Source organism: Chrysochloris asiatica, unplaced genomic scaffold, assembly GCF_000296735.1.
Source record: "Chrysochloris asiatica unplaced genomic scaffold, ChrAsi1.0 scaffold00159, whole genome shotgun sequence".
NCBI classification, from domain to species: Eukaryota; Metazoa; Chordata; class Mammalia; order Afrosoricida; family Chrysochloridae; genus Chrysochloris; species Chrysochloris asiatica.
In genome coordinates this window covers 1,311,073-1,338,750 of record NW_006408677.1, presented here as the reverse complement: position 1 = coordinate 1,338,750, position 27,678 = coordinate 1,311,073, and the positions used below count along the sequence as shown (strand labels likewise).

At 37.9% G+C, this 27,678-nt stretch overlaps 1 protein-coding gene across 2 annotated transcripts in view; it reads left to right on the top strand.

Annotated features, from left to right (window-relative positions):
- COL4A5 (collagen, type IV, alpha 5) overlaps positions 1–27,678 on the top strand; it is a 360,371-nt gene that overhangs the window by 183,543 nt on the left and 149,150 nt on the right. For both annotated transcript variants that reach the window (XM_006871035.1, XM_006871036.1), the window contains exons 10-21: positions 2,062–2,124; positions 4,072–4,107; positions 4,192–4,233; positions 4,402–4,494; positions 7,429–7,482; positions 7,578–7,634; positions 7,897–7,941; positions 10,931–10,984; positions 13,841–13,882; positions 16,250–16,382; positions 25,200–25,373; positions 25,697–25,780. In XM_006871035.1, coding sequence (XP_006871097.1) covers positions 2,062–2,124; positions 4,072–4,107; positions 4,192–4,233; positions 4,402–4,494; positions 7,429–7,482; positions 7,578–7,634; positions 7,897–7,941; positions 10,931–10,984; positions 13,841–13,882; positions 16,250–16,382; positions 25,200–25,373; positions 25,697–25,780 — 877 coding nt within the window. The remainder of the gene's footprint in view (positions 1–2,061; positions 2,125–4,071; positions 4,108–4,191; positions 4,234–4,401; positions 4,495–7,428; positions 7,483–7,577; positions 7,635–7,896; positions 7,942–10,930; positions 10,985–13,840; positions 13,883–16,249; positions 16,383–25,199; positions 25,374–25,696; positions 25,781–27,678) is intronic.

Sequence of the window (27,678 nt, the reverse complement as noted above, 5' to 3'; positions counted from 1 at the left end):
TTGACCTTGAATTTATCCCACCTGAATTTAAAGATCATCTCAAACAGATTTGATGCATTAGACACTAATGACCGAAGACCAAAAGAGTCTTTGGATGATGTCAAGAGCATCATACATGAAAAAGACAAGAAAGAAGGAGAAGACCAAAATGGATATCAGCAAAGACTTAGATACCTGCTCTCCAGGGTAGAGATGCTCAAGCAACTGAAGAAAAATTGAAGCCTCAACTTGCAATATTGAAGAATTTTTATGGGCAAAATATTGAATGATGCAGAAAGCATCAAAGATGGAAAGAATATACAGAGTCACTGTACCAAAAAGAAATGGCCTGTATTCAGCCATTTCAAGAGATAGCATATGATCAAGAGCCAGTGGTACTGAAGGAAGAAGTCCAAGTTACACTGAAGGCATTGGCAAAGAACCTCTGAATTGTTGGAATACAAACTGAAATCTTTGAACAAACTGATGCAGCACTGAAGGCAATCACTCATCTATGCCAAGAAATTTGGAAGATGGCTACCTGGTCAACTGTGCACGTTCCAAATAGAGGTGACCCAATGGAATCTAGAAATCATTGCACAATATCATTAATATCACATGCAAGTAAAATTTTGCTAAACATAATTCAAAAACGGCTGCAGTAGTACGTTGACAGGAAATTGGCAGAGATTCAAGCCAGATTCCTACGAGGGCGTGAGACAAGGGATATCATTGTTGACATCAGATAGATCTTGGATAAAAGCACAGAATACCAGGAAATGATTTGTTGACTCTGCAAAGGCTTTCAACTGTGTGGGTCATGAGAACCTATGGATAGCATTGTGGAGAATGAGCATTCTGGAACACTTACTTGTGCTCTTAAGGAACCTTGTTCAAATAGACAAGGAAATACTGAATGGATTAAAACCGGTACAGGTGTATGCCAGCATTCGATTCTTTGACCATACTTATTCAGTCTGTACACTGAGCAGGCAGTCTGAAAAGCTGGGTTATTTGAAGAAGAACGTGTCATCAGGATTGGAGGAAGTCATTAACAACTGCAATATACAGATGATACAACCTTGCTTGCTGAAAGCTAAGAGAATTAAAATATTTACTGATAAAGATCAAAGACCTCAGCCTTCAATATGGGTTGCACCTCAGTATAAAGAAATCAAGCATCCTAAGCACTAGAACAACCGATGACATCATGATAAATGGAGAAAGGAGTGAAGTTGTCAAATACTTCATTTTGCTTGGAGCTACTATCAATACTCATGGAAACAGCAATCAAGAAATCAAACTACATATTACATTAGGCAAAGACCTATTTAAAGGGTTCAAGAGAAAAGATGTCAGTTTAAGGACTAAGGTATGCCTGACCCAAGCCACGGTATTTTCAGTAGCTTCATATGCATGTGAATGTTGGACAGTGAGTAAGGAAGACCTTAGAAGAACTGATGTATTTGAGTTATGGTGATGGAGAAGAATATTAGAATTATCATTGTCTGCTAGGAGAACAAATAAATCTGGTTCCACAACAGTTGCACCATTTCCTCATCTTTTTTTTTCCAGTTATTCTATTTCTTTCTTTGTCTTTAGTCTTATTTATAGTTTATTTTGCAATTAGAGAAGACACCTTTAAAGCTGTAGTCTTTGCTTTCCCATTTGTTTTATAAAAGTCCCCGCTAATTAAACACTGGAGTCCTGGTGTGGTGCTTTAGGTTAATGTGCTGGACCGAAAAAGCTGTTTTGAACCATAAGGTCGGTGGTTCAAGCTCACCAGCTGCTCCTCAGAAACCCTCTACAGGGTCACAATGGGTCAGAACCAGTTCAACGGCACCTAACAATAACAACAACAACAATCAACTCTTACTTATTTTTAGAAAGTCCTTATTCTTCTGTACTTAAAATTCTGCTTATAATAATGCAGAAGTATAGGATTGTAGAACATAAGTCCGCAGCAACCTCGGCTTAAATTTTATCCATATTGGTCTTTGTAAGATAAAGTGAGACAGCATGCATGTGTGTGTGCATGTGTATATATGTGTGTTTTATCATTTTATTTACTTCTCTTAATAGGGCCCCGCTGGTCCCACTGGTTTACCAGGGCCAATTGGTCCCCCAGGACCACCTGGTTTGATGGTAAGCCTCCTTCTGTAATTTCATTTCTCCACCTATTCTTTCTGCTTTATTGCACAAACATTATGTATGTATTCAACATTCATAATCCATAAATTTCTAATTGAAGGGAAATCTAAAAATGTTATGGTGAGCAATATATGTGCTATTATCTCCATTTCACAGGTAGAAAAAAATGAAGTACATAAAAGGAAAGATTTAAAGCATTATGTGTTTTGTCTTTTGATGTGAATGTTGAAATTGATTATGGCCATCTCGAGTCAACAAAGATAGTTCTTTAATCACTGGATGGAACATGCTTCTTCAAATTGCATTTTGCTGTTTAAGAACAAAAGCTGGGTGGGATTCACATGAAACATCAGCTCTCATATTTTAGGAGCCTGGGACAAAACAGAATAGTCCTAGTGATGGTACAGTGGTTAGGCACTTGGCTGAAAACCCAGAATGGTTGGCTGTTTGAACCTACCAGGCACTCCTAGGTAGAAATATGCAGCACTGTGATTCCATCAAAATGTACAGCTTTGGAAACCCTATGGAACAGTTCTACTGTGTCTTATATAGGGCCAGAATCAGTTAATGGCAACAAGTTTGGTTGGGGATTTGGGGACAAAACAGTAGGATTGGTCAAGGGAGTAGTTCACTCTACAATGGGTTAATGGATTTGTGTACTCCAGGAGAGAAACAAAAATTTCCAAAGACCCTGAAAGTACAACATATATTCCCTTATTTTATTAGATTCTATGGCCTTTCATATTTTCCACCCTAATAAATTTTAAATATTTTTACCCCTGACATGCTCAGATTTCATTCAAGTCATGTTTTAGACTTAGAGCTTTGCAGTTGCCCTCTTAAAAGAGAAAGACGATTGTACTTGAGTCAAAATAATTTCTCATGTGCCACTCTCTCGTCTGCCATATATTTAAGTGACAGTTTTCATTATACCTTTATAGATTGCACATTATTGCTTGTGACAATTGGCCCTCTACTCCTGAATGAAAAAAACTAAGGTTAAGTAAATTTTAAAAGAACTACCAGAAAAGACTGTGCTTTCTGCTTTCCTGCAACTCTTTAGGCAAAGGGTTGAAAACATTTGGTTAGTCTGTTTTAGGTGTACATTTCCTGTATACAGGAGACTGAACTCTAGTTGTATTTCCTAACTCTGTTGTTACATCATAGGTATACCCTAGGTTTATTATGACACCTTTAATTTCCTTAAAACTTGTAGCCACTTAATTAATTCACTGTATACTTCTGTATGTCCTTTCACTTAGTGGTGATTCAATGTTGTTATTGTCATGGAGTGGCTTCCTACTCATAGTGATCTTGTCAATGTTTTCCAAGGAGTGATTGGTGGGCTTGAACTGCTGACCTTACAGTTAATAATCCATTGGTTATCCTACAGTACCACACGAGGACTCAATAGATGAAGCAAAATATTAGAAATGCCAACGATGTATCATATGTAAATGTATGCATCCATTGAATTAACAGGGGATACACTTGAGCATATGGTTGTTGTGTATTTAACTTTTCATACCTTGAAACATTCTTAATACATAAAACCAGATTGCATAAAAATAAAACTGGAGTAAAAAATAAGCCATATGATTTTTATAACTACAGAGTGAATTGCTGTATGGTACCTAAATTTACCCATAATTCTGATCTGTATGAGAAACTTTTGTTTAATTTTTGTATTGCTCTTTGGCATTTGTGCTACCCCTCTTCCTCTACACATCCTTTTCATTTCTTCCCCTACACATTCATGCCCTGTCACCTAATTTGTTTTAATCAACTTAATCTGACTAAAAAGCAATGCGGGAAAAAAGCCAAAAACATGTTATTTTGAATGGCTTTTTCAATTTTCAGTCCTCACTTTACAAAATGAGTTTTTAAATAACCTTACCATGTTAACCCCTTGTTTTCCTATTCTGTGCCTTCTATCCATAGGGTCCTCCTGGCCCACCAGGACTTCCAGGAACAAAGGTAATTTTCTTGTTCTGAACATCTTTTACTTGGATTCTTTTTACTATTGTTAATAAGATTCTAAACTGAAACCTCTCTCTGCAGGGGAACATGGGTTTAAATTTCCAAGGACCTAAAGGTGAAAAGGTAAATAAAGAAAAAGGATTAGCTGTTCAGCCTTCAGCTTTCTCCTTTCATAGGCATTTGAACCTGTCTTTTTCCTTCTCTTGCTTCTTTCAACTGACTTAGCTTGCATGTTGCATTATTTTCTGTGGCAGATTATGAAGCCTCCTCACTCTCTTATCTTGAATATAGGGTGAACAAGGTCTTCAGGGCCCACCTGGTCCACCTGGACAGATCAGTGAACAGAAAAGACCAATTGATGTGGAGTTTCAGAAGGGCGATCAGGTAAGTAAAAAGGGAGGAAATCAATGAAAAGCTTGCTATAAAAGTTAGCAATGAGTGAGGGTACTAATTTCTCCATAGTCGACAAGTAATTTATTTTATTTTATTTTTATACTCTGCAACCTTGCTGCACTTGTTTGTTCTACTCTTTTTTAGTGAATGCCTTAGAATTTTCTTTATGCAAGAGTAGGATATCTGCAAATAGAGGTAGTTTTAAAAGAAAAAAAATTTAACTGAGTACAGAAAATTGTTAAGAAATTACAGTCAAGATGCATGCAGAAATTAATAGGAGAAGAGTGTCACTCCAATATATGTGATTTAACTCCTGGCACACACTAAGTACATCTTAATGTACATTGCAAAGTAATTTACAGCTGCTGTCTCACAACCACTTAAAGTAATCTTTGAAAAATGTGGAGATCCATGAGATGAAGAAATAGGCATATATTTACTTTTTCAAATACAACATTATTTATTTCAAAACACTAAACAATTGTCATGTGTAAATTGGATTGTTTCAGTCTGTGCTGTCTGTATAATTCCAGGTAATAGAACTAGGACCAGTGAGTGGGTTCACCCCAAGTGAGGTTCAACTTTGTAACTATTGGAATTGTCCAGAATGTAAACACTTGTCATGTAGGGTACGGATAGATGTGTTCCAGTAAGATGCTCTCATTAGTTTCCAAGTTGGACTGCAAGTTGTAATCACCTGGGGAACTCTGAAAAATCCAATTGTTCATGCTGTACTGCAAACCAATTAAATTAGAATCTCAGTGTGTATGATTCAGAATCAGTATGTTTTAAACTTCCCAAAGGTTTCAACTTACAGCCAATGTCTAGAAACACTAGAGTTGATGATCACTAGAGGAGACCTAATAGACAGTTTTTCTGTATTGAAGTCAGAAGGTATTGTTACTGAAGTAAGAAGATAATCTCACTAAAGGAGGTAAATAAATTTTGATGTAGTTTTAAAAGATCTGGTTAACTGATGTGGATAAACCTCTAAGAAACAGGGATCATCTGAAGCAGAATGAACATCTTTCTGCTGTCTGATTAGTTGGGTGGTTGAAAAAAGAGATGCAGAAGGGTGAGTAAAACTCCTAAGGTTCCAGTTCATACATACATGCACAGGATTATTGCAAGTAAACATGTTTAGACATGTTGCTGTGATCAGTGGATGGTTAGTGCACTTGTCTTAGCATCATTGTTGTTGTTGTTAAGTGCTGTTGAGTCGATTCCGACTCATAGCGACCCTGGATAGGGTTTCTGAGGAGCAGGTGGTAGGTTTGATCTGCCAACCTTGTGGTTCTGATTCTACAGATCATTAAGGTACTTAAAAAAAAAAAAAAAAAAAAAGGTCAAGTCAAAACAGTAGTATTCAACACATCTGCTGGGCCAGTAAAATTCAAGGCGAAAGATCAGCTCAGAAACTTATAGTGAATGTTCTTTGTTGTTGTTTGTTTTTTAATTCCAAAGGAGTGATCTGAAAAGATTTTCTCAATGAATGCAGGACAATCCCAATTAAAACTTGTGAAGAAGTGTAGAAGTGTTAAGAAAATTGAAAACTGCTTTGGCAAACAAAAGGCCAGAAAAGTTGCACCAAGGATTTTTTTTTTTCATCAAAGCAATGCACCTGCTCATTCTTCAAGTATAGGAAGGGCTGTCCTACGAAAATGTCATTGGGAAACTTTACCCCATCCACCCTACAGCCCTGATTTCCTCCCTTCAGACTTAGTTTTGTTCTGAAACCTCAGAATTCCAAAGGAGCACAATTTGAGTCACTCAAGGGTGCCAAAACTACTGTTTTGACGTGGTATAAATTGAAAAGGGCAGAATTCTTCAGGTTAGAGAGCTGGCAACACTGCCTTCAGCAGTGTACAAACATATATGGAGGAGATGTTGAGAAACAATAACAATACAATTTTTAAATAAAGGTTCCTGTGATTTTGTTGCAGTAATTTTTGACTTGCTGTTGTATACCATGTTGTGGCATGTAAGTTGCTTGGAAGACCAGGCCAAAAAAAAAAAAAAAATCTGAGATGTAGATACTCTTTATTTTGTTGATGGTACTAGTGGACGGCATTATAGAAATTAGAGCAGGGATGAGTATAAGAGCAAAGTCCCTTGTGATTTGAATATGAAGCCTTGTGATTTACACACAAGTTAAAAGGTCACTTTTTTTGAATTATAGGATTGTCTTCTAGGTCTGTTGCAAAATAGAGAATTGATGCAAAATTATGTCATGATAAGTTAGATTCTCATTGTCTTAGATGGTTGTGCTCTTGACTTTTCACTGGTATGCAAGGAGAAAGATGATATAATCCTATAAATTCCTGTTGTGTTAAAAAAATACAATCTGATATCTTACTTCTCCTAGACAAGATGGAGAGATCAATATATCTTTTAGAACATATTGGCTCACTCTTGAACAAACACTGTGCATTTTTGTTTCACATAAAAGCTGATAAGACAGTTCAGAAAAAGGACAAATTGTATTGAAACTCTGCCACCAATATGAATTGGGTCGTTTACTTCTCTGCAAAATGTAAGTTTGCTTAAAAGTCTCATACTTCTAAAAAGTACAATAATGTTTTATACAAATTAAAATAAAAATGTTTCTTTTCAATATTGTTATTTACTTCAAAACTTGGGTGGTCCATACACTAGAAATTTACTGAAGTGAGCAAAGATGAACCCATGTTCTTTTGCCTAGCATATTTCAAGTTTGAATTAGAAACTTCTTTTTATTCAACAGGAGATTAGAGTTCAGCTTGTTAAAAGATTTTCCAGCTGCTCCTTGGAAGCCCCATACAGGGTCACTTGGAGTCAGAATCGACTCATCGGCACTTAACAACAACAACAAGTACAGTTAATCACTTGAAAGAAATATACATGTTCCAGGATTAACATTACTTTCTTTTCCCTACTACTTTATAGGGGCTTCCTGGTGACCGTGGGCCACCTGGACCTCCAGGGATACGTGGTCCTCCAGTAAGTAACCTAAAAGGCATTAACATCCTTAATGTAAATTGGTATTAATATACAGCATCCCATGAACTAATGTAAAACTGCTTTTGCTTGTACAGGGTCCTCCAGGTGGTGTGAAAGGTGAGAAGGGTGAACAAGGAGAGCCAGGCAAAAGAGTAAGTCATATCGTTAGTCATATTGTTTGCCAAAAATGACAAATGTGTCTGTGTCTTTATATATGCATAGATATGAATATAATGTTGTTATTTCCTCATAAATCCTTACTTTTATTGCCAAAAATGTCATTACTGACATAACCTAAAAAGTTGACTTAATAAAAACCAATACAGAAAAAAAATATTTATTGTATTCTCTAACCTCATATTTCCTAGATAACAAAGGTATGTTCATGTCCCATTATTTCTGTGTATCCAATAGGGTAAACCAGGCAAAGATGGAGAGAATGGGCTACCAGGAATTCAGGCGAGTAGCAAAGGTCCTCTTTCCTCCCAAACTGACATCATGTGTAGGTGGTGCTAGATGCAGGGGTTTGAGAATAGTTTAGGTGAATGGAAATCATTTTTTTCTTTCTGTTTTAACTGTAAAGTTGAGATTCCACTATGTTTTTTTGAAGTAAGATTTCTAAATCAGATCAGTTAAGTGTTTTATCAGATTTTCAAAGCAGATTTCTAAATCAGATTGAGATATTGTTTTTACATACAGTAATATTCAACCTTTCTTTTTTGTGCGTTTTGACATATGAATAATGTACTTACATAATCACCATATTGTTGTTAAGTGTCATCAAGTCAGTTCCAACTCATAGTGATTCTGTATAGGGTTTCTGAGGAGCAGCTGGTGGCTTTGAACCACTGATCTCACAGTTAACACTCCATTGCTCATCCTATAGTCCTACACTAGGACGCCTATAACCACGATGGTGGTGGTGGTTATGTACCATGGAGTCGGTTCCAACTCATAGTGACCCTGTATAGGGTTTCCAAGGCTGTAAATCTTTATGGGAGCAGAAAGCCTCATTTTTCTCCCGCAGAACTGCTGATAGTTTCAAACTTCCAACTGTGAGATTAGCAGCCCGATTTGTAACCACTATGCTACCAGAACTCCTTTATAGCCGCTATAATCAAGTACAGTTCCATCACTTTCAAAATGTTTCCTCCTACTCTTTTCTGGTTCTCCCTACTCCCCATCCTGAGACCCTGGTGACAAATGATTTTTTTTTTTCTTTCCTATAAATTTGCCTTTTTCAGAATGTCATATGAATGAAATCAGATAGTTGGTAACCTTAAAGCATCAGGATTCTTTCATATAATACTCAGCATTACAGTATGTATCAGTATTACAGTAGTTATCCCTTTTTATTGCTGTGTAGTATTCCACTGTATGGTTTTAGCACTGTTTATACATTTACCTATTTAAAAATATGTTGGTGTTGTTGTTAAGTGCTGTCCAGTAGATTCCAACTCATAGTGACCGTATCTACAGTTTCAGAAGCTGTAACTCTTTGTGGGAGCAGAAAGCCTCATCTTTCTCCCTTGGATCAGCTTGTGGGCTCAAACCACTGCTCTTTAAAAAATTATTAGGGGGCTTTAAAAAGTTCAAGGGAAAATGGAATTCAAATACAATGGGATTTTTCAACACACTTTTTGAAGCCCCACCACATTTTAATGATTTCTGGCCATTGTGAATAAAAATACAAGCTTTTGTGTGAACATAAGTTTTAAATAAAATTTTCACCGGTAATTTTTCTGATTGCTATTTAAAAAAAAAAAAGGCAACTAATAACATCAAATCTGGGGACATTTTCCAAGCAACCTCTTCAAGTATAGAGTATCCACAGTGGGTATAAAAAGAGGTTTTCAAAGTCATTTAGGAAACTGGTTGAAATTTGAAGGTCATTCCAAAAGAAAAAAAAAAAATCTTATAAAACTAGAAATTAGGAGCCTTGGTTGCCACTGTAAGATAAGCACTGTTGTTATTGTTGAGTGCCATCAAGTTGGTGCTAACTCATAGTGAGCCTGTATTGAGTTCCCAAGGCTGTGAATCTTTGTGGAAGCAGAAAGCATCATCTTTCTCCTGTTGAGCGGCTGGTGGACTTAAACCACTGACCTTGTGGTTCACAATCCAGTATTTATCCTATGGAGCCACCAGGCTCCCAAGGTTGGTGGTGGTGGTGGTGTGCCGTGGAATTGGTTCCGACACATAGTGACCCTGCACAGGGTTTCCGAGGCTGTGAATCTTCACAGGAGCAGAAAACCTCATCTTTCTCCTGCAGAACGGCTGGTAGTTTCGAACTGCTGACTTTGAGGTTAGCAGCCTGACTCATAACCACTATGCTACCAGAAGATAAACGTTAGAAGTAATATAATCAGATAAATTGATTTCAAGATGATGCTATTAAACAAGCAGTCCTGAACTTAACAAACTCTAGGTTCACAAATGTCTTAAACATATAAATCGTATAAGGGAAAATGGGCCCTGGTGTGACGCTGTAAGATAAGCACTGGATTGCTAACTGCAAGGTTGGCAGTTCAAACCCACCAGCTGCTCTCAGGAATCTTATACAGTGTAGCTATGAGTCAGAACCAACTTAAAGGCATGCAGCAATAAGACCATAGGGAAGATATGCCGAATGCCTCAGCTCCTGGCTTCTTTTGGAACAATTGGTCTGTTTCATGATTTAACCAACCAGCATTCATCAGTTACATTTGATTGTTTTCAACAAATGTTTCTGGGGGGTGGGGGCAGTAGGGGGGATGTTTCCTTTTTGCACTGGGTGAGCTGGTATCAGGTCCAACAGACAGCACTACAAGTGGGTTTTCCAGCTCCTGGTGTGGCGCTATGGGTTAATGCGCCAGACTGCAGAGCTGTTTGAACTGCAAGGTTGGCGGTTCAAGCTCACCAGCTGCTCCTTGGAAACCCTATAACTATGAGTCGGAACTGACCAACGACACTTAACAACAACACCAGATAGGTCAAATAATGACATTTCTCTAGAAATGGATCTTAGAAGGAGCTCCGACCTCTTCCTCCTTTCTCCAGTGGCTGCAAGGTTGCTGCTGTTCACTGTGATCACAGACTTGTCAAGACACTGGTGGAGCTGAGGAGCGGGTGTAGGGAATAAAACAAGTCTAAAAACCCTAGGACTCACTGATAATTGCAAGCCTTTGGTTAGTTTCTACAGTTGAGCAAAAGTTAATTCTGACCATTTTTGTCACTGTTCTCATTGTTTTTGTGGAGGAGAGGCTTTTTGGAGTTCATTATTCTGCCAGTGGAGTCGTGGTGTGGTAATGTAAGATAAGCATTGGACTTCTAACCAGGAGGTCAGCGGTTCAAAACTATCAGCTACGTTTCACAAAACAGGATCACTGTGAGTCAGAACCAACTCGATGACACTTAACAATAACAAAAATTCTGCTGTTTTCACTGACATCACCTCATCTATGTTTTAAAGGGTTTGCCTGGTGATCGTGGTGATCCTGGTGAACCAGGAAGGGAAGGTGAAAAGGTAAGCATTTTATATTTTGAAGTGACTGGTTTTCTTCTCAAGAACATTATCCTTTTATCTCCCAAGGTTTAGTTCTCAATGAAAACATTGTAAATAGCCAGCGTTTGTACTGAAAACATGCCTTCTTTATCCATTTATTTTACCACTTCCTGTAAATTTTCTTCATTATCCTAAATCACAGCCCATGTGGTGGAAATGAAAGGGGGCTTCTAAAAGTTCATGGGAAGCTGTTAAAAGAAGATGGATATTTTCCACGAACTGATAAAGCCCTCATGTACTTGAAGCATGGCCCTGCATAGCTTTTGTTCTCCAGATGAAGGATTTAGCATTATTTTAGTACGGTCCTCAGCCTGATTGAGACCATTTATTTGGTTATTTATTTTTAAAGTGACTGTGAAAGAATGTAGGAAGCACACAGTTACACTGTTTATATCATCACAAAATATTTAGACTTCCAATACTCTGGTTTCTAACTCTTTGGTATCAGAACCAAAATTGGAAACATTTGCTTTGCGGGAAAGGAAGAATGTACCCAATGAGCACACATGGTGGGTTGTCTCTAAACTATGTCCAAGTTCTAGCTAAGCCTTAAGAGACACTGAAATATGAAGAATAAAGAACGGTGGTATAAAAATTTGAACAGAAGCTTTCATTTTTTCAAGTAGTACTCAAACTGAAAGGAGCTCTGGTAGTGTAGTGTTACGAACCGGGCTGCGAACCGCAAGGTCAGCAGTTCAAAACTACCAGCTGTTCCGTGGGAGAAAGATGAGGCTTTTTGTGCCCGTAAAGATTTACAGCCTCAGAAATCCTGTACAGGGTCGCTATTGAGTCGGAACCAACTCCATGGCACATAACAACAACAACAACAACTCAAACTGAAGTCCTGGTATGGCGCTGTAGGATAAGCACTGCAAGGTTAGTGATTCAAATTCACCAGCCGCTCCTTGGAAACCTTATATAGTGTCACTATGAGTTGGAACCAACTAAACAGCACTTAACAACAACAACTCCTTATACTGAAAAGGAGCTTATAGATGAAAAGCAAGACTTGTTTTTAAACAAGTCTTGAATCAGAAGAGGAGTGTGCAAGAGACATCTCTCCATAGGTCTTGGTCAGTAAACTGTCAGCTGAATTCTGTGCTCTTCTGTGCTATAGTAGCTATTGATTAAGGATCAAAGTTTTATCTGAATATCTTTTATTAAATTCCAAGTATAAGCTTACAAAAGAAATTTCAAAAACACTTTTTTTTTTTTAATTGTGAATTGAGTAAAGACTTACAGAGCAGATCATCGGTTTTATGTTCAACAAATCACACACTTAGTTTCATCTCGATTGCAATGCCCTCTGTGTAACATCACTTATCCCTCTTCCTTCTTGTCGTTCTTGTTTCGATTCCTCCTCCTTTCCCCACCCTTCTGAATTTTGTCCTTGGGTAAATGCTGCCTTTTTTACATCTAAAACAGTTGAGCATTCCATGGTGTGTATGTATTACTCATGTTGTATCTCTTTTAGACCTATCTATTGCATGCCTAAAAATTGAGCCACGTGAATGAGTTTAATTCAAGACTTGAAGAATGCCCAAGTGTTGTAGTCTCAGGGTTCCACTAGTCTCTTTCTTACCACAATGCCTGAATTTTTAAAAATGATTTTGAATTTTGTTCCACGGTTTCTCTGACTCTAATCAGGACCTTTCCGATCACTTGGTAGTGGTAGCCAGGCACCATCTAGTTCTTCTGATCTCAGAGTTGTGTTGATGTTCACATAGTCCATTAGTTGATTGGATTAAGTGTTTCCACATGTCTTCAATTTTCATCACTCTTCTTTCCTCTGGTAAGGGAGACCAGTAATTGCACCTAAGATGCCAATCATGAGCTTTTGAGATCCCAGTTGCTAGTCTCCAAAGTAGGATATAGAACATTGTCTTTGTGGACTACGTTTAAAAGCAATTATGATTTTAGCCATTCCTCATGACAGTCAAGTCCATCACTTCCAAAACATCAGCTGCGAATTGAAATGAAGCAACAAATGTGAGGATGGCACAGGACTAAGCAGTGTTTCATTGTGATGTATGTACTGTCACTATAAATCAAAACCAACTCCATAACAAAAGCAACAACAATGGAAATGATAGCAAATGTATTCCCTTGGCCAAGTTTAGGTAAAGGAACATGGGTAAATTGAAATATAATGGTTTTAACTGATTCTAGTGGTTCCAGTGATTCCATTCAGTATTTACTTTATAACATAACTGGGTGGGACAAGTGGTTAAGCACTCTACTAACCAAAAGGTTGGCAGTTCAAACTCACCCAGAGGTGTTTCAATCTGCTTTTAAAAGGTCACACTTTTGAAAAACCTATTGTGTGTTGTTCTACTCTGATACACATAGGTTCACAATGAGGCAACTAGTTTGTTTTGTTTTTTGTTTGTTTATTAACTTTATCAAATACTTATAATTAACCAGAAAATAGAAGCTTGAAAGAATATTAAAGCAAGAAAGACAGAGAAAAAAAACTGGTCCAGCTTCTTCATTTTTGTATACAAGGGACCAACAAAACCAGACCCACTGCCATAAAGTTGATTCCAACTCATAGTGACCCTATAGGGTTTCCGATATATAAGGTCAAGAGATATTGATTTCATCAAGGTCTGATAGCTAGTAAGTCTGAAATAACATCATAGGTCTTCCTAGGCTTAGTCCAATACTGTTTCATTACCTCGTGTTGCATTTCTTATTTGAGGTATTTTATTATGGCTTTCTGGGTCTCTATGAAACTTAATTAACTGTTATGCACATGAAGAAATTGATATTTTCCTGTGACTTTTTAATAACTTATTTAAATTTTTTATTTAACAGGGCCAAAAAGGTGACATTGGCCCAACTGGGCCTCCTGGACTTGTAAGTTTATTTTAAATCTTCATTTATTAACTTTATTAATGCATTATCATTTTTGTACTTTAATTATGTCCTCCTGTAGCGTAATGGTTATGAATTGGGCTGCTAACTTCAAGGTCGGCAGTTCAAAACTACCAGCTGATCTACAGGAGAAAGATGAGGCTTTCTGCTCCCGTAAAGATTTGCAGCCTCAGAAACCCTGTGCAGGGACACTATGAGTCGGAACCGACTCCACAGTACTTAACAACAACAACAACAACAACTTCTTATAGAACATAAAATTCCAAATCATTATCAGAAATCACTTGGTTGAACTTTTACTGACTCAAAAGTCTTTACCTCTGCAAACTTCAGTGATGATGACCATAAGATTTTGTGTTGTTCTACTTGTGTATTAAGGAGCTCCGGTAGCATAGTGATTGCAAGTCAGTCTGCCAACCTCAAGGTCAGCAGTTCGAAACTACCAGCCAACAACCAACCAACAATTTACCAACCAACAACTTGTGTATTACTTCTTAGTGAAGATCCAACATTACAGCATTGAGTAGTTTTGTGGCAGTGATTACCAGAATCATTTCTCAAGCAACCAGCAGGTGGTGCAAGTGTTGCTTACAAAGGTTCAGTAAAAGAAACTGTTGGAGAACTAAGGATTGGTCCTTTCTGCTGCAGAGCTCAGAGAAAAGATGGATTTGGTCCTAATAGATTTTCTCAATTTGTAATTGTCTGATTCACACCTCTTTCTTTCCTGAGCATGTGCTTTCTAGGGGCTCTTAATAACAAATGTAGGAAACTGTTCCATGGAAAAACGAATTGGAGGGGGGGGCAGGGTGGATAGATTTTCTATTATATTTGCATTCACCATGAAATGTAAGTCTCAAAGATATTTCCAATCATGTTAAAAATGAAATATTGTTATTGAGGTTCTACACATTAGTTTTTCTTTGGTTGAAATCTGGTAAGACTCGACTAGAATGTGTTGAAGCCACAAAGGAGAGCATTCCAGCAAACCTTTTCTATATGTTTGAACATTATAGTAACATTTATGTAATATGTTTTTGTCCATAGTGAATCTCAGGTGTTGATATTTAGGACTGTTCTACATTTAATGAGATCTCTTTAAAAGATGTTAGATAATTTTTATTCGTTTTCATTTTAAGATCAGAGTTTTCACTTTCTGTGGAATCATCTTTTTTAAAAAGACACACTAAAAACTGAATGAGTATCGGAAAAAAACTGGAGTGTTGAGAGTGTAGTTCTAGCCAGTAGCTCACTTTCCCATTTGAAGCAGTATCTCAGGTCTAGATCCCAAACTATTCTGTCTCCTTTTGTCTGAATATTTCATATATCCAGTAGAGCTAGCATAAACATCACACTTGTCCATTAAGAGCTAATTGTTACTGTAGACTGACAGTTTCATAAATCTGAGGCTTATTTACCTTTCCAGGTCTGTGAGGTGAATTTCTGTATATTTAATTCATTTAATATGAAATCTTTTTAGAACAAACTTACGTACTGAGAGCTTAAGAAGACAGAAAGAAAATGATAAGTAAACCTTTTTGGAAGCGATGTTTTTCGTTTTTTAAAAAGAAGAAAGAAGTGGAGCTTGGTAAAGAGAAAGGTGGAGAAGGCATTAGAGATGTTTGGAATGGCATATGCAAAGGCACAGACAAGCATGTTCAAGTTGCATGAAGTGGTAATAGGCCTCATTCTAATAAATATTCATTGCTAGAAATAACAGGAGATTAAATAGGTGAGAGAAGTATTAGGAATGAGAAGCGAGTCTAGGGATAAAAGCATAAGATTTACTAAGAAATAGTGAGCAATTTTGAGTCCTTTAACAGGGTAGTTACCACAGAAAAAACAGTGTTTGAGCAAGTATATTCTAGCCATCGGCTTGGATTCAAAGGGAGAAGCTCAGAGGAACTTCTGTTAACCCAAATGTGAGGTGAGGTTAGTAGCTGTGGCAACAGATGAGAAAAGCTGGAGAAACGTTTTCAGTAAAGAATTGTCAGGCTAAGCAGATTGGAATGAATCGAATGTGAATTACCAAAGAAGAAAAACAAAAAAGAAATCTAATTTATAATGGTAGTAATTGTATAACATATTTTAATATATTTTAGTCAGTTTTATATTTATGATAAAGCTCAGAATGATGGCACTATTGTTCGTGGTATTGGACATTTTCTAATTGGTTAGAATATGGAAATAATATAAACTGGGACTATATAGTCTTCTTAAGATTTCGCATCTGAACACTTTGTGGAAATGATGGCACTGTTAACCATATGTAGCTGCTGTATTGTTTTCAGGACAACAAGCTTTTTCCCCTTTGAATTCCTTTGTTTTGTTTTGTTTTGTTTCATAATAAAGGTAATTCCTAGGCCGGGGACTGATGTAACTATGGGAGAAAAAGGAAACATTGGATTACCTGGCTTGCCTGGAGAAAAAGGAGAGCAAGGACTTCCTGGGAGACCGGGTCCCCCTGGCTCTCCTGGAGCTCCAGGTAAAAGATGCTATACTTGTGTCTTTGTGCTTATAGCATCTTTACTAATCTATGTATACAGTATTATGTTAGTTTTAAGGTAAGCAGTAAGCATAAGAGTGGAAAACATGTATTTTTTTTCAAAGATGGATACTTCTCAACTTTTACTATAGTTTATTTCACTCTCATCAAATTCCTCACTGGTACTTAAAAAGGAGCTCTGGTAGCATAGTGGTTATGAGTCGGGTTGCCAACCTCAAGTTCAGTAGTTCGAAACTACCAGCAGTTCCACGGGAGAAAGATGAGGTGTTCTGCTCCCACAAACATTTGCAGCCTGGGAAACCCTGTGCAGGACACTATGAGTCGGAACCGACTCCATGGTACTTAACAACAACAGCAACTTAAAAAGAGAAAAAAGAAAAAGCTGGATCATTTTATTAGTGACTTTTTATCTTAAAATTTCATTAGTCTCTTATTAATAATAATTTATACCAAGCGTGTTGGATCCAATAAATGAATCACCATGCTTTCATGCTATTGTGGAAGGAGATGCTGTCCTACTAATGTCTGGCTTTGCAGGATTTTCTGTATAAAAATGGTAAGCAGCGCCATCTACTTATAATTCCAGAAATATCTCCCTAGAAATCCCCATGGTTATTTTGTTATGCCATAAATTCTTAGGGTCCAATACTGAATTTTATATCATTCTCTTTTTTGGAGATACACCGTATAGTGGAGCATTTCTAATTTGATCACAAATTAAGCACTGTCCTAGTCTAGCATTGTTTATTTGGGTGTTGCCTGAGAGGGAGTAATAGTAAGGATTTATGTAAAATTTGTATAACATGTGGCACAGTACCTGGCCCATACACATCCAGTAAATTCTAGTACCTTTCCTCATTTCTGCAATTTGCTTTAGCATTTCTACACTGGAGAGCAAGTTTCACAGTCTCTTTTCACATCCATTTTGGCATTTTCTTTTTTTCCTGTCTTTTAAATGACCTTTGGCTTTCTTCATGTGTAATGTTCTTGATGTCATTCCACAGTTCTTCTAATCTTTGGTCATTAGTGTCTGATGCATTGAATCTGTTCTTGAGATGGTCTCTAAATTCAGATTGGATATGTTTAAGGTCATATTTTGACTCATGTGGACTTGGTTTAAATTTTTCAGCTTCAGCTTTAACTTGCATATGAGCAATTGATGGTCTGTTCCACAGTTGGCCCCTGGCCTCATTTTGTCTGATGATATCGAGCTTTTCCACCCTCTCTTTCCACAGATGTGGTCAGTTTGATTCCTTTGTATTCCATCTAGTGAGGTCCATGTGTTTAGTTACGTTTTTATGTTTAAGAAAAAGGTATTTGTGATGAATAAGTCATTGGTCTTGCAAAATTCTGTCATGCAATCTCCAGCATCATTTCTATCACCAAGACCCTATTTTCTAACTGCTGATCTTTCCTCTTTGTTTCTAACCTTTACAGTAATTATCAGTACATCTTCACAGCATGCATTATCAGCTTCAGACTGAAGAAGTTGTTTGTTGTTGTAAAGTGCCATCAAGTCGATTCTGACTCATAGCAACCTGTATAGGGTTTCTGAGGAGCGGCTGGTGGGTTTGAACAGCTTACTGTGTGGTTTGTAATCTGCTGCTTATCCTGCGGTGCCACACCAGACCTCTGAAGAAATTAGTACACTTCTTCGATTTCATCTTCACTGGCTTTAGTGATGGGTGTGTAAATTTGAATAATAGTGGTATTAACTGGTCTCCCATGTAGGTGTATGGAAGTTATCCTATCGCAGATAAAGTGTGCTTTAAGATAGCTCTTGAAATATTCTTTTGATGGAGAATGTTCCTCTTGAATTTGTAGTTCCTAGCATAGTAAACCATATGATTGTCATATTCAAAATGGCCAGTATTAGTCCATTTCAGCTCACTAGTGCCTACAGTTCTAATCGTTGTGCAATCCATTTCATTTTTTTACAACTTTCCATTTTCCTAGATTCACACATTACATGGTCTCACTATTAATGGATGTTTGCAGCTGTGCCCCATCAGCAAATGAAGGTCCTGAAAGCTTTACTCCATTCCTGTTTTCATGGCCAACTCTAATTTGAGGAGGCAGCTCTACTCCAGTTGCCTTTTGAGTGCCTTGCAACCTGAGTGGCTCATCTCCAGGCACTATATCTGACAGTAATCTGGTGTTGCTCATAATGCTTTCACTTTCGGCCCTATGTTTGCCAATATTCTGCTGTTACTCATAAGGTTTTCAGTGGCTGAACATTCAGAAGTAGTCCACCTCTCCTCCTTCATCTCTCTTAACCCAGAAGCACTGCTTAAATCTGTCTACATCACAGAAACACAGACACCACCACAGTATGACAGTGAATCTCATTTATGAATCTAGGAGCAATGATCCTAAATAAAATATCAAATCAATCCAGAAGTATATCAAAATAATATATTATGACCAAGTAGATTTTACCCTAAGATTTCAAGGAAGATTTCATTGTATTGTAAATTATATACTGACAGATTTTAAAAGAATAGGTCACTGTATGCAGGGAAAATAGTCAATAAAATTCATATCCATTCATTTTATTCTCTAAATTTTACTGATTTTGTTGTTATTAAGAATGTTGTTGTTAGGTGTCATCAAGTCTGTTCTGACCCATAGTGACCCTATGTACAACAGAACGAAACACCACCTGGTCTTTGCACCATCCTCAAAATTGCTATGCTTGAACCCGTTGCTGTTGCCACTGTGAGGTCTCCGTCTTTTTTGCTGATCCTCCACTTTATCAAGCCTGGTGTCCTTCTCCAGGGACTGGTCCCTCCTGATAATATGTGTGAAGTATGAGATAGGAAGTCTTGCCATTCTGACTTCTAAGGAGCATTTTGACTGTACTTCCAACACAGATTTGTTTGTTTTGCCAGTCTATGGTACCTTTAATATTCTTCTGCTTCCATGAGTGTTGATTGTGGATCAAAGCAAAATGAAATCTTTGACAACTTCATTCTTTTCTCCATTTATCATGATGTTATTTATTGTTCTAATGGGGAGGATTTTTGTTTTGTTTGCATTTGAGGTGAAACCCGTACCAAAGGGTGCGGTCTTTAAATTTCATCAGCAAGTATTTTAAGTCCTCTTAGCTTTCAGCAGGCAAGGTTGTATCATCAGTATATCACAGGTTGTTAATGAGTCTTCCTCCAATCCAGATGCCACATTCTTCATATAGTCCAGCTTCTCAGATTATTTGCTCAGCATACAGTTGAATAAGTATGGTGAAAGAATACAACCCTGTCACACACTTTTCCTGATTTTAAACCTTGTTTGCTTGGATCCAAACAACTTACTGCATTAGGCAAATCTGCTGCAGAAGACCTCTATTACAGTGTTCAAGAGCAAAGATGTCAGTTTGAGTACTAAGGTGCACCTAACCCAGTGAGTCTTGGTGTGGTGCTATGGGGTTAATGCACTGGACTGCAAAGTCACTTTGAACTGCAAGGTTGGCAGTTCAAGCTCCTTGGGAACACTACACAGAGTCACTATGGTTTGACACTGACTCAGTGGCACTTAACAACAACAACAACCCAAGCTATAGTATTTTCAATAGCCTCAGTGCATGTGAAAGTTGGACGGTGAATAAGGAAGACTGTAGAAGAGTTGATGCATCTGAGCTATGGTATTGGAGAAGAATTTTAAATGTACCGTGGACTGCCAGAAGAACAAACAAATCTGTGTTGGAAGAAATACAGCCGGAATGCTCCTTAGAAGCCAGGATGGTCAGACTCTTGTCTTTCATACTTTTGACATTATCAGGAGGGACCGGTCCCTGGAGAAGGAGATCATACGTGGTAAAGTGGAGAGTCAGCAAAAAAGAGGAAGACCTCCAATGAGATGGATTGGCACTGTGGCAGCAGCAATGGGCTCAAGCTTAATAACAATTGGGAGGATGGCACAGGATTGAGCCATGTTTATTATGTTGTACATAGAGTAACTATGGTTCAGAAATCACTTGATAGCGCCTAACAACTACATCTATTTGACCATGCAGGAAACATACTTCATGATTAAAAAAAAAAAAAAAAAAAAGCATTCTCATTCAAGTGAGAAATAAGATAAAGGTACTCAGAATCAACAATACTTTTTGCTATTATACAGGAGACCTAGTAATGAACTAAGTCTGGAAAGAAGGAGATATAAAGATAGTATAGAATAATATATTTTGTTTATATGTAAATCATATGATTATCTACCAAATTATTGTCTACTCTGAAAACCTAAACAAATCAAATTACAGATTATCAGAATTTACACAGAATGTTTGCAGGATGGTCAGATATGAGTTACCATAGTTAGGTGCCATCAAATTGGTTCTGACTCATGTACAACAGAGTGAAACCGTGCCTCGTCTGGCACCATCCTCAGAATCTTTGCTATGTTTGAGCTCCTTATTACAGCTATAGATGAGTGGTGGTGGTGGTGGTGGTTATGTGCCGTGGAGTCGGTTCCGACTCATAGCGACCCTGCGTAGGGTTTCTGAGGCTGTAAATCTGTATGTGAGCAGAAAGCCTCATCTTCCTCCCATGGAACAGCTGGTAGTTTTGAACTGCCGACCTTGAGGTTAGCAGCCCGACTCATAACCACTATGCTACCAGAGCTCCTTATAGATAAGAAGCATACATAAATAATTTGTTTTCTTCAACATCAGCCACTCTTCAAAAACCCTATGCAAGGCTTCTATGAGTTGGCACCAACTTAACAGCACAACAATAGCAGCAGTAGCAATAATAAATCAGATATGATAAGGAAAAAATCTAGTTCACAGTAGTTATAATACTCACAAAATTAGAAAACCTATGAATAAACTCATGAAAAGATATATAAGAACTTTTTGCAGAACTTTGTAAAATATGAAATCATTTAAAATGACAAAATAATTGGAAATTCATACCTTATTCCTCAATGGGAGAACTCAATGTTGTAACAATTCAATCAAAATTAATGTTTAAATTTAGATTAATCTCACTAAAAATTCTGGGCTTTTTTTTTTTTTTTTAATGAATCTAGCAAGCAGATTCTGAAATGCGTTTTTAAGAGTAAGTTTGCAGTTGTGTTAAAGGCAGTTTTTTTTTTTAAAAAAAAGCAAAGATGGATAGTCTCAAAATCATATGGGAACGAACCATCCCTCCCACAACACACTCTTCTCAATAGCCACAAAGAACTTACACAGGATACTCACAGTTACAGGGCTTATTAAGGTAATTAACAGGTTACAATTCTGGATCCAGAAAGGTTCCAGGGCAGTTGTTCTAATCTATGGTATAGATTGGATAGCCTCTCCTCAGTTGTGCCCAGCCAATGTTACAAAGCTCTTTTAGGGCTGCTGATAAATGCCCACTCTACCAGAAACCTCAGCCTGAAGACATTTGGGGTGAGCATACCCAAGTTAAGTGCCTGTAAGCACCCCACTCTGTAAGCAAGCCTTCTGCCCAAAGTCACTCAGCTTTACTTGCTCTGTGAACTAGGAAGTCCACTGCTCTGTCTTGTGCTCTAGCTTTTGGTCTTCTGCTGCTGCTCCTCTCTCCACTCCTCAGGTTCACAGCTTTCAGTCTCTGGGTCCAGGAGGTTCAATGTGTGATGGTATCAGGGTCCAAAGGACATGCTCCACTCCTGGCTCTTCATTGATGGTAGTGAGAACCTCCATTCCTGCTTCTAGGATGATGCATTTTATATACATTAGAGCTCCAAGTTTTTACAGTCACAATTAGCTATGTTAAGTACTCACATCGGAATCATATAATCCAATCAGTATCTTCTCCTACCATCTCTTAGCCAGGCAAAAACATTGTTTGGTAGGTGTTAATAGACCATGGTTAAGGAGCTCTGGTAGCATAGTGGTTACGAGTTGGGCTGTTAATCGTAAGGTCAGCAGTTTGACCACCACCACAGACCATGGCTAAAAGAGACATTAAATAATTCACTACACTGCAGGTATATTTTTCTTACCAGTTTTGAAACCATTATAAAGCTGTTGCTGGTATTAGGTGCTGTTGAATCTGTTATGGCTCATAACAACCCTATGCACAGCATCTTCACAATTGTTTGAGCCCATTGCTGCTACTGTGTCAATTCATCTTTTTGAGGGTTTTCCTCCTTTTTACTGACCCTCCACTTTACTGAGCATAATGGCCTTCTCCAGAGACTTGTGCTTCCTGACACTCCAAAGTACAAGACGAAGTCTTACTATCTTCACTTCTAAGGAATAATCTGGCTGTACTTCAAAACAGATGAGTTCATTCTTATAGCAATCCATGGTGCTTTCAATATTCTTCACCAATACCATAATTCAAAATGCATGGATTCTTCTATAGTCTTCCTTATTCATTGTCCAGCTTTCGCATGCATTTGAGGCAATTGAAAATACCAGGGATTGGATCAGGCATACCTTAGTCCTCAAAGTGACGATCTTTGTTGTTCTTTACAGGTATAAAGAGGTCTTTTGCAGCAGTTTTGCCTTAATCTTGGACACCTTTCATCTTTTCTCTTTATCATAATGTTAGTTGTTCAACTGTGAGGACTTACTGAATGTTGTAGTCTTGATCTTCCCTTTTGATATTCTAACACCAGGTCTTCTCACATTTCATTATAACACTGTTAAGTACTTCAAGTCCTCTTCCCTTACAGCAAACAAAGTTGTATCATCAGCATATCGCAGGTTGTTTATGTGTCTTCTTCCATTCCCTATGCACAGTCTTCTTCATATAATCCAGCTTCTCAGATTATTTGTCAGTATACAGATTGAATCAATAGGGTGACCCACACCTGTCCTAATGTTAAACTATTCAATAAGCCCTTGTTTTGTTCTAAAGACTGCCTCTTGGTCTATGTAAAGCCCAATTAAGTGTTCTGGAATTCCCATTCTTCACAATGTTACCTATATGCTGTTATAATTCACACAGTTGAATGCCTTTGCATAGTCAGTAAAGCACAAGTAAACTGGTATTCTTTCCTTTCAGTCAAGATCCATCTGACAACAATGATATACCTCGTTCTACATCCTCTTCTGAATCCAGTTTGAATTTATGTCAGCTCCCTGTCAATGTGTTGCTGCAAACATTTTTGAATTATCTTCAGCAAAATTTTACTTGCATGTGATTTTAACAATACTACTCAATGATATTAATTATATTGTTTGATGATTGATGCATTCCGTTGGGTCACCTTTCTTTGGAGTAGACACAGATAGGGATCTCTTCCAATCGGTTGACCAGGTAACTGTCTTCCAAATTTCTTGGCATAGATATGTGAGTGCTTCCAGTGTTGCATCAGTTTGTTGAAAATATGTTTTTCACCGATGTCTTCAGTACATCTTGGACTTCTTCCTTCAATACCATTTTTTTAATCATATGGTACCTCTTGAAATGACGTGGTATATTTCTTCCATCTTCTTTTGATGCTTCCTTAGTCATTCAATACTTTGCCCCTTCTTGTTGAGTTGGTTCCGACTCATAACAACCCTGTATAGGGTTTCTGAAAGTGGCTGGTGGGTTTGAACTGCAGGCTTTGTGCTTATCCTACAGCCCCACATAGGGCTCAATTTTGCACATAGAATCCTTCAGTATTAAATCCCAAGAATTGGATTTTTCTTCCATTCTTTCAGCTTGAGAAATGTTGAGTGTATTCTTCCCTTTTGATATTCTAACGTCTTCTCACATTTCATTATAATACTGTGCTTTATCTTCTCAAGTTGCCCTTTGAATTTTTCTGCTCAGCTCTTTAACTTCATCAATACTTCCAGTAGCTTCAACTTCTTTACATTCAAGAGTAAGTTTCAGAGTCTGTTGTGACATTCATTTTGGTCTTTTCTCTCTTTCCTGTCTTTTTAATGACCTTTTGCTTTCTTCATGTATGATGTTCTTGAGGTCTCCCCACAACTCTTCTGGGTTTTGGTCACTGGTGTCTAATGGTTCAAATCTATTTTTGAGATTATCTCTAAATTCAGCTGGGGTTTATTCATGGATATATTTTGGCTCTTGTGGATTTGTTTTAATTTTCTTCAACCTCCTCCTGAACTTGCATATGTGTTATTGATAGTCTCTTCCACAGTTGGCTCCTTGCCTTGTTTGGGTTGATGATATGGAGCTTCTCCATCATCTCTTTCCACAGATGTAGTCAATTTGATTCCATCTGGTGAGTCCCTGTGTACAGTTGCTGTTTATGTTGTTGAAAAGATGAATTTGCAATGAATACCACCACTTGTCTGTCAGCTTGTTTTCCTGTGGTGACTTGTGTATTTGTGTGATGCTAGAAGTAATGGATGGTACTGGTATTTCAAATACTAACAACATCACTCATTGTGGACAGGTTTCAGTGGAGTTTCCAGACTCAACAGACTAGGAAGCAGAGGTGGACCACTTCTGAAGGTTATAAAGCTTTAGTAATTAAAAAGCTTGTTGCTCATTTAGGTAAAGAATATCCAGAGGCAGAGCCATGTTTATATGGGAACTTTGAAAGGTCTTTTTTTTTTTTTTTTTTAACTCTTACTAATAGCTTTCTGGTATTTCTGACATTAAAAGATCATAGTGTCAAAGAAAAAATGGATTGAGAGTTATTGAGAGTACATTTTCAAGAGTTACTAAAATGACTTCAAGTTATTCTCACACTTTAACTGGTATTTATATTAACTGATTTTTTTTTCAAGATGTTGTTTCTTATATAGAAAATGAGAACATAACCAGTCTTTTATGTTAAAGGAACATCTCACTGATAACCAATATAAGAACTCTCAAATAAGATTATTTTGATCACTTTAATGGGTACATTTTCTTACCATAGGGACTCCAGTTATGGGTCCTCCTGGCCCTCCTGGCTTTCCTGGAGAAAGGGGTCAAAAAGGTGATGAAGGTCCACCTGGAATGTCCATTCCTGGATCTCCTGGCCTTGATGGACAACCTGGCCCTCCTGGCCTTCCAGGGCCACCTGGCCCTCCTGGCCCTCACATTCCTCCTAGTAAGATATATTTTATCTCCTCTTAAATTCAATCATTGTTTTTGTTTATTTCATTTATACATGAATCTAGCTGAGGGTTGGCATCATTCTTTTTGTATCTAATATTGAAGAGATTCTACTGCTACTTTTACATTTAGATATTTGGTGAATCTTTAATCTTTAAATTTCGATATTCTGTCTTTCTTTTACTTATAGATAGATAATTGTATTGCTGCAGAGAGGTAATTGAAAATATGAATGTTTTTATTCTCACTTGCTGAGCTTTCTTGTCTCTCAGTTTTAACATATTGCACAATTGTTCTCCTTTCTTTTTCTTATCTCAGGTGGTGAGATATGTGAAGCAGGTCCCCCAGGCCCTCCAGGATCTCCAGGTGACAGAGGATTCCAAGGAGAACAAGGACTGAAAGGTTTGATCCCAACCATATTCATTCATTCCCTATTTCAACACATTGGCAAAAATCTCCTAATATCCTCCATTTTGTCTTCTGTATTCACTCTTGTGATCATACCGTAAGGCCATCTCAGTACCATTAGTGCATGTTTCCATAACCTTGGTTTCATGAACCCCCCATATCCCCATCTCCTATCTTTCTAACTCACCCCCCCCCCTTTTTTTTTTCAGTTTTTCTTGTGAATCAAGTGATAGTTTACATGGGAGAGCATCAGCTTTATACTCATCCTATCGTATTTCATTTCATTGCAATGATTACAATCCCCTCCATACATCATCATTCAGCAGTATTTGCTTCCAATCCCTCTGTGTTTTTTAAAATTTTTTTCTGTTATATACACTGAAGCACTCAGGAATATGTAACCATTCAAACAACCAAAGGGTATACCCTGCACGCCAACCCCGTGGTGGCCACAGCCCCTTCCCCTCCTTCAGTCTAGAGTCCCCAGCCACTCTGTCTCTCCGCGTCATCATCTCTGCCCCCATCTCTGGCATCGCTGCTTCTCTGGATAGGGTCTCACACTCCGCTCTTCTCCCTTGATGGTCCCAGGGTCCTCCGCTCCTGGACTGCAAGACCAACCACTCCCCTCCTTTTGTTACAAGACGTCTACCTTTACACTGCAACATTCACAATCAGTCCTGATAGCAATTATTCACTATTGAACCACAAGACTCTTATCCCCATCTCCTTTAACCAGCCCCATCCAGACAGGTTGGAAACCACTCAGTGGAGATTCTACCTTCCCCCACACCCTCTAAAACTAAGCTCCCTCTTATAAACTTGTAAGCCAGTCTCTTGGTGCCTTTGTTGCCCCTCATTTTGGGTAGCCAATGTCTAAGTTGCCCATCCCCTAACTCACCATTTCTTAAGGAGCTCTGGTAACATAGCGGTTACAAGTCAGACTGCCAATCTCATGCTAAGCAGTTCAAAACTACCAGCAGTTCTGTGGGAGAAAGATGAGGCTTTCTGCTCCTGTAAAGATTTGCAGCCTTGGAAACCCTGTGCAGGGTCTCTATGAGTCGGAATTGACTCCACAGCACATAACCACCACCACCACTTCTTTGAACGTGACTCCAAAATTACTTCAATCTCTGTGAGACTTATCAACTGTATCCCACAACACTATGATGTCCGATTTTCCCTCTTACAACAGATTCAATTTCATGATCTATGAATGTAATAACTTTTAACTTCTTTGACTTCTGTTACTTCATTGTACTCACTTGGAGTAATATCATAGTCTTGGTTATTTCCAATTTCGACCTCTTTTGAGCCTGCTACTTCTCTTCTAGAAACTTCAAACACCTCCTCCTACATTCTCTTTTTTTTCCCATGTAGAAATATATAATTGTTTAAACAACCAAAGGGCACATTCTGGAAGCCAGCCTCCTGGCTGCCACCACACAGTCTTTCTCTTTCTACAAGTTTAAAGTCCCCAGGTGCTCAATCTGCCCATGCCATCACCATTGCCTCCATCTCTGGTGTCAGAGTCTCTGATTAGGGTCCCACACTCCACTCATGCTCTTCTCTCTTGATGGTCCTAGGGACCTTTCTTCCTGAATGTAAATTTAATTACTTCCCACTTTTTTTTTTTAATGCTTTATTGTGTATTTTATGATAGTTTACATGGGAGAACTTAAGTTTTACATTCATTCCATCGTATATCATCTCACTGCCATGGTTCCAATACATTCTCATGTTAAGCTTCTGGCTTTGTGTCATCCTTAATTGACCAATGAAGCAATAACAAGAGACTTCTTAGATTGTCACCACTATATTAACCTACTTGAATCTGTGTTCATGATACAACCTTGCTTGCTGAAAGTGAAGAGAACTTAAAATACTTACTGATG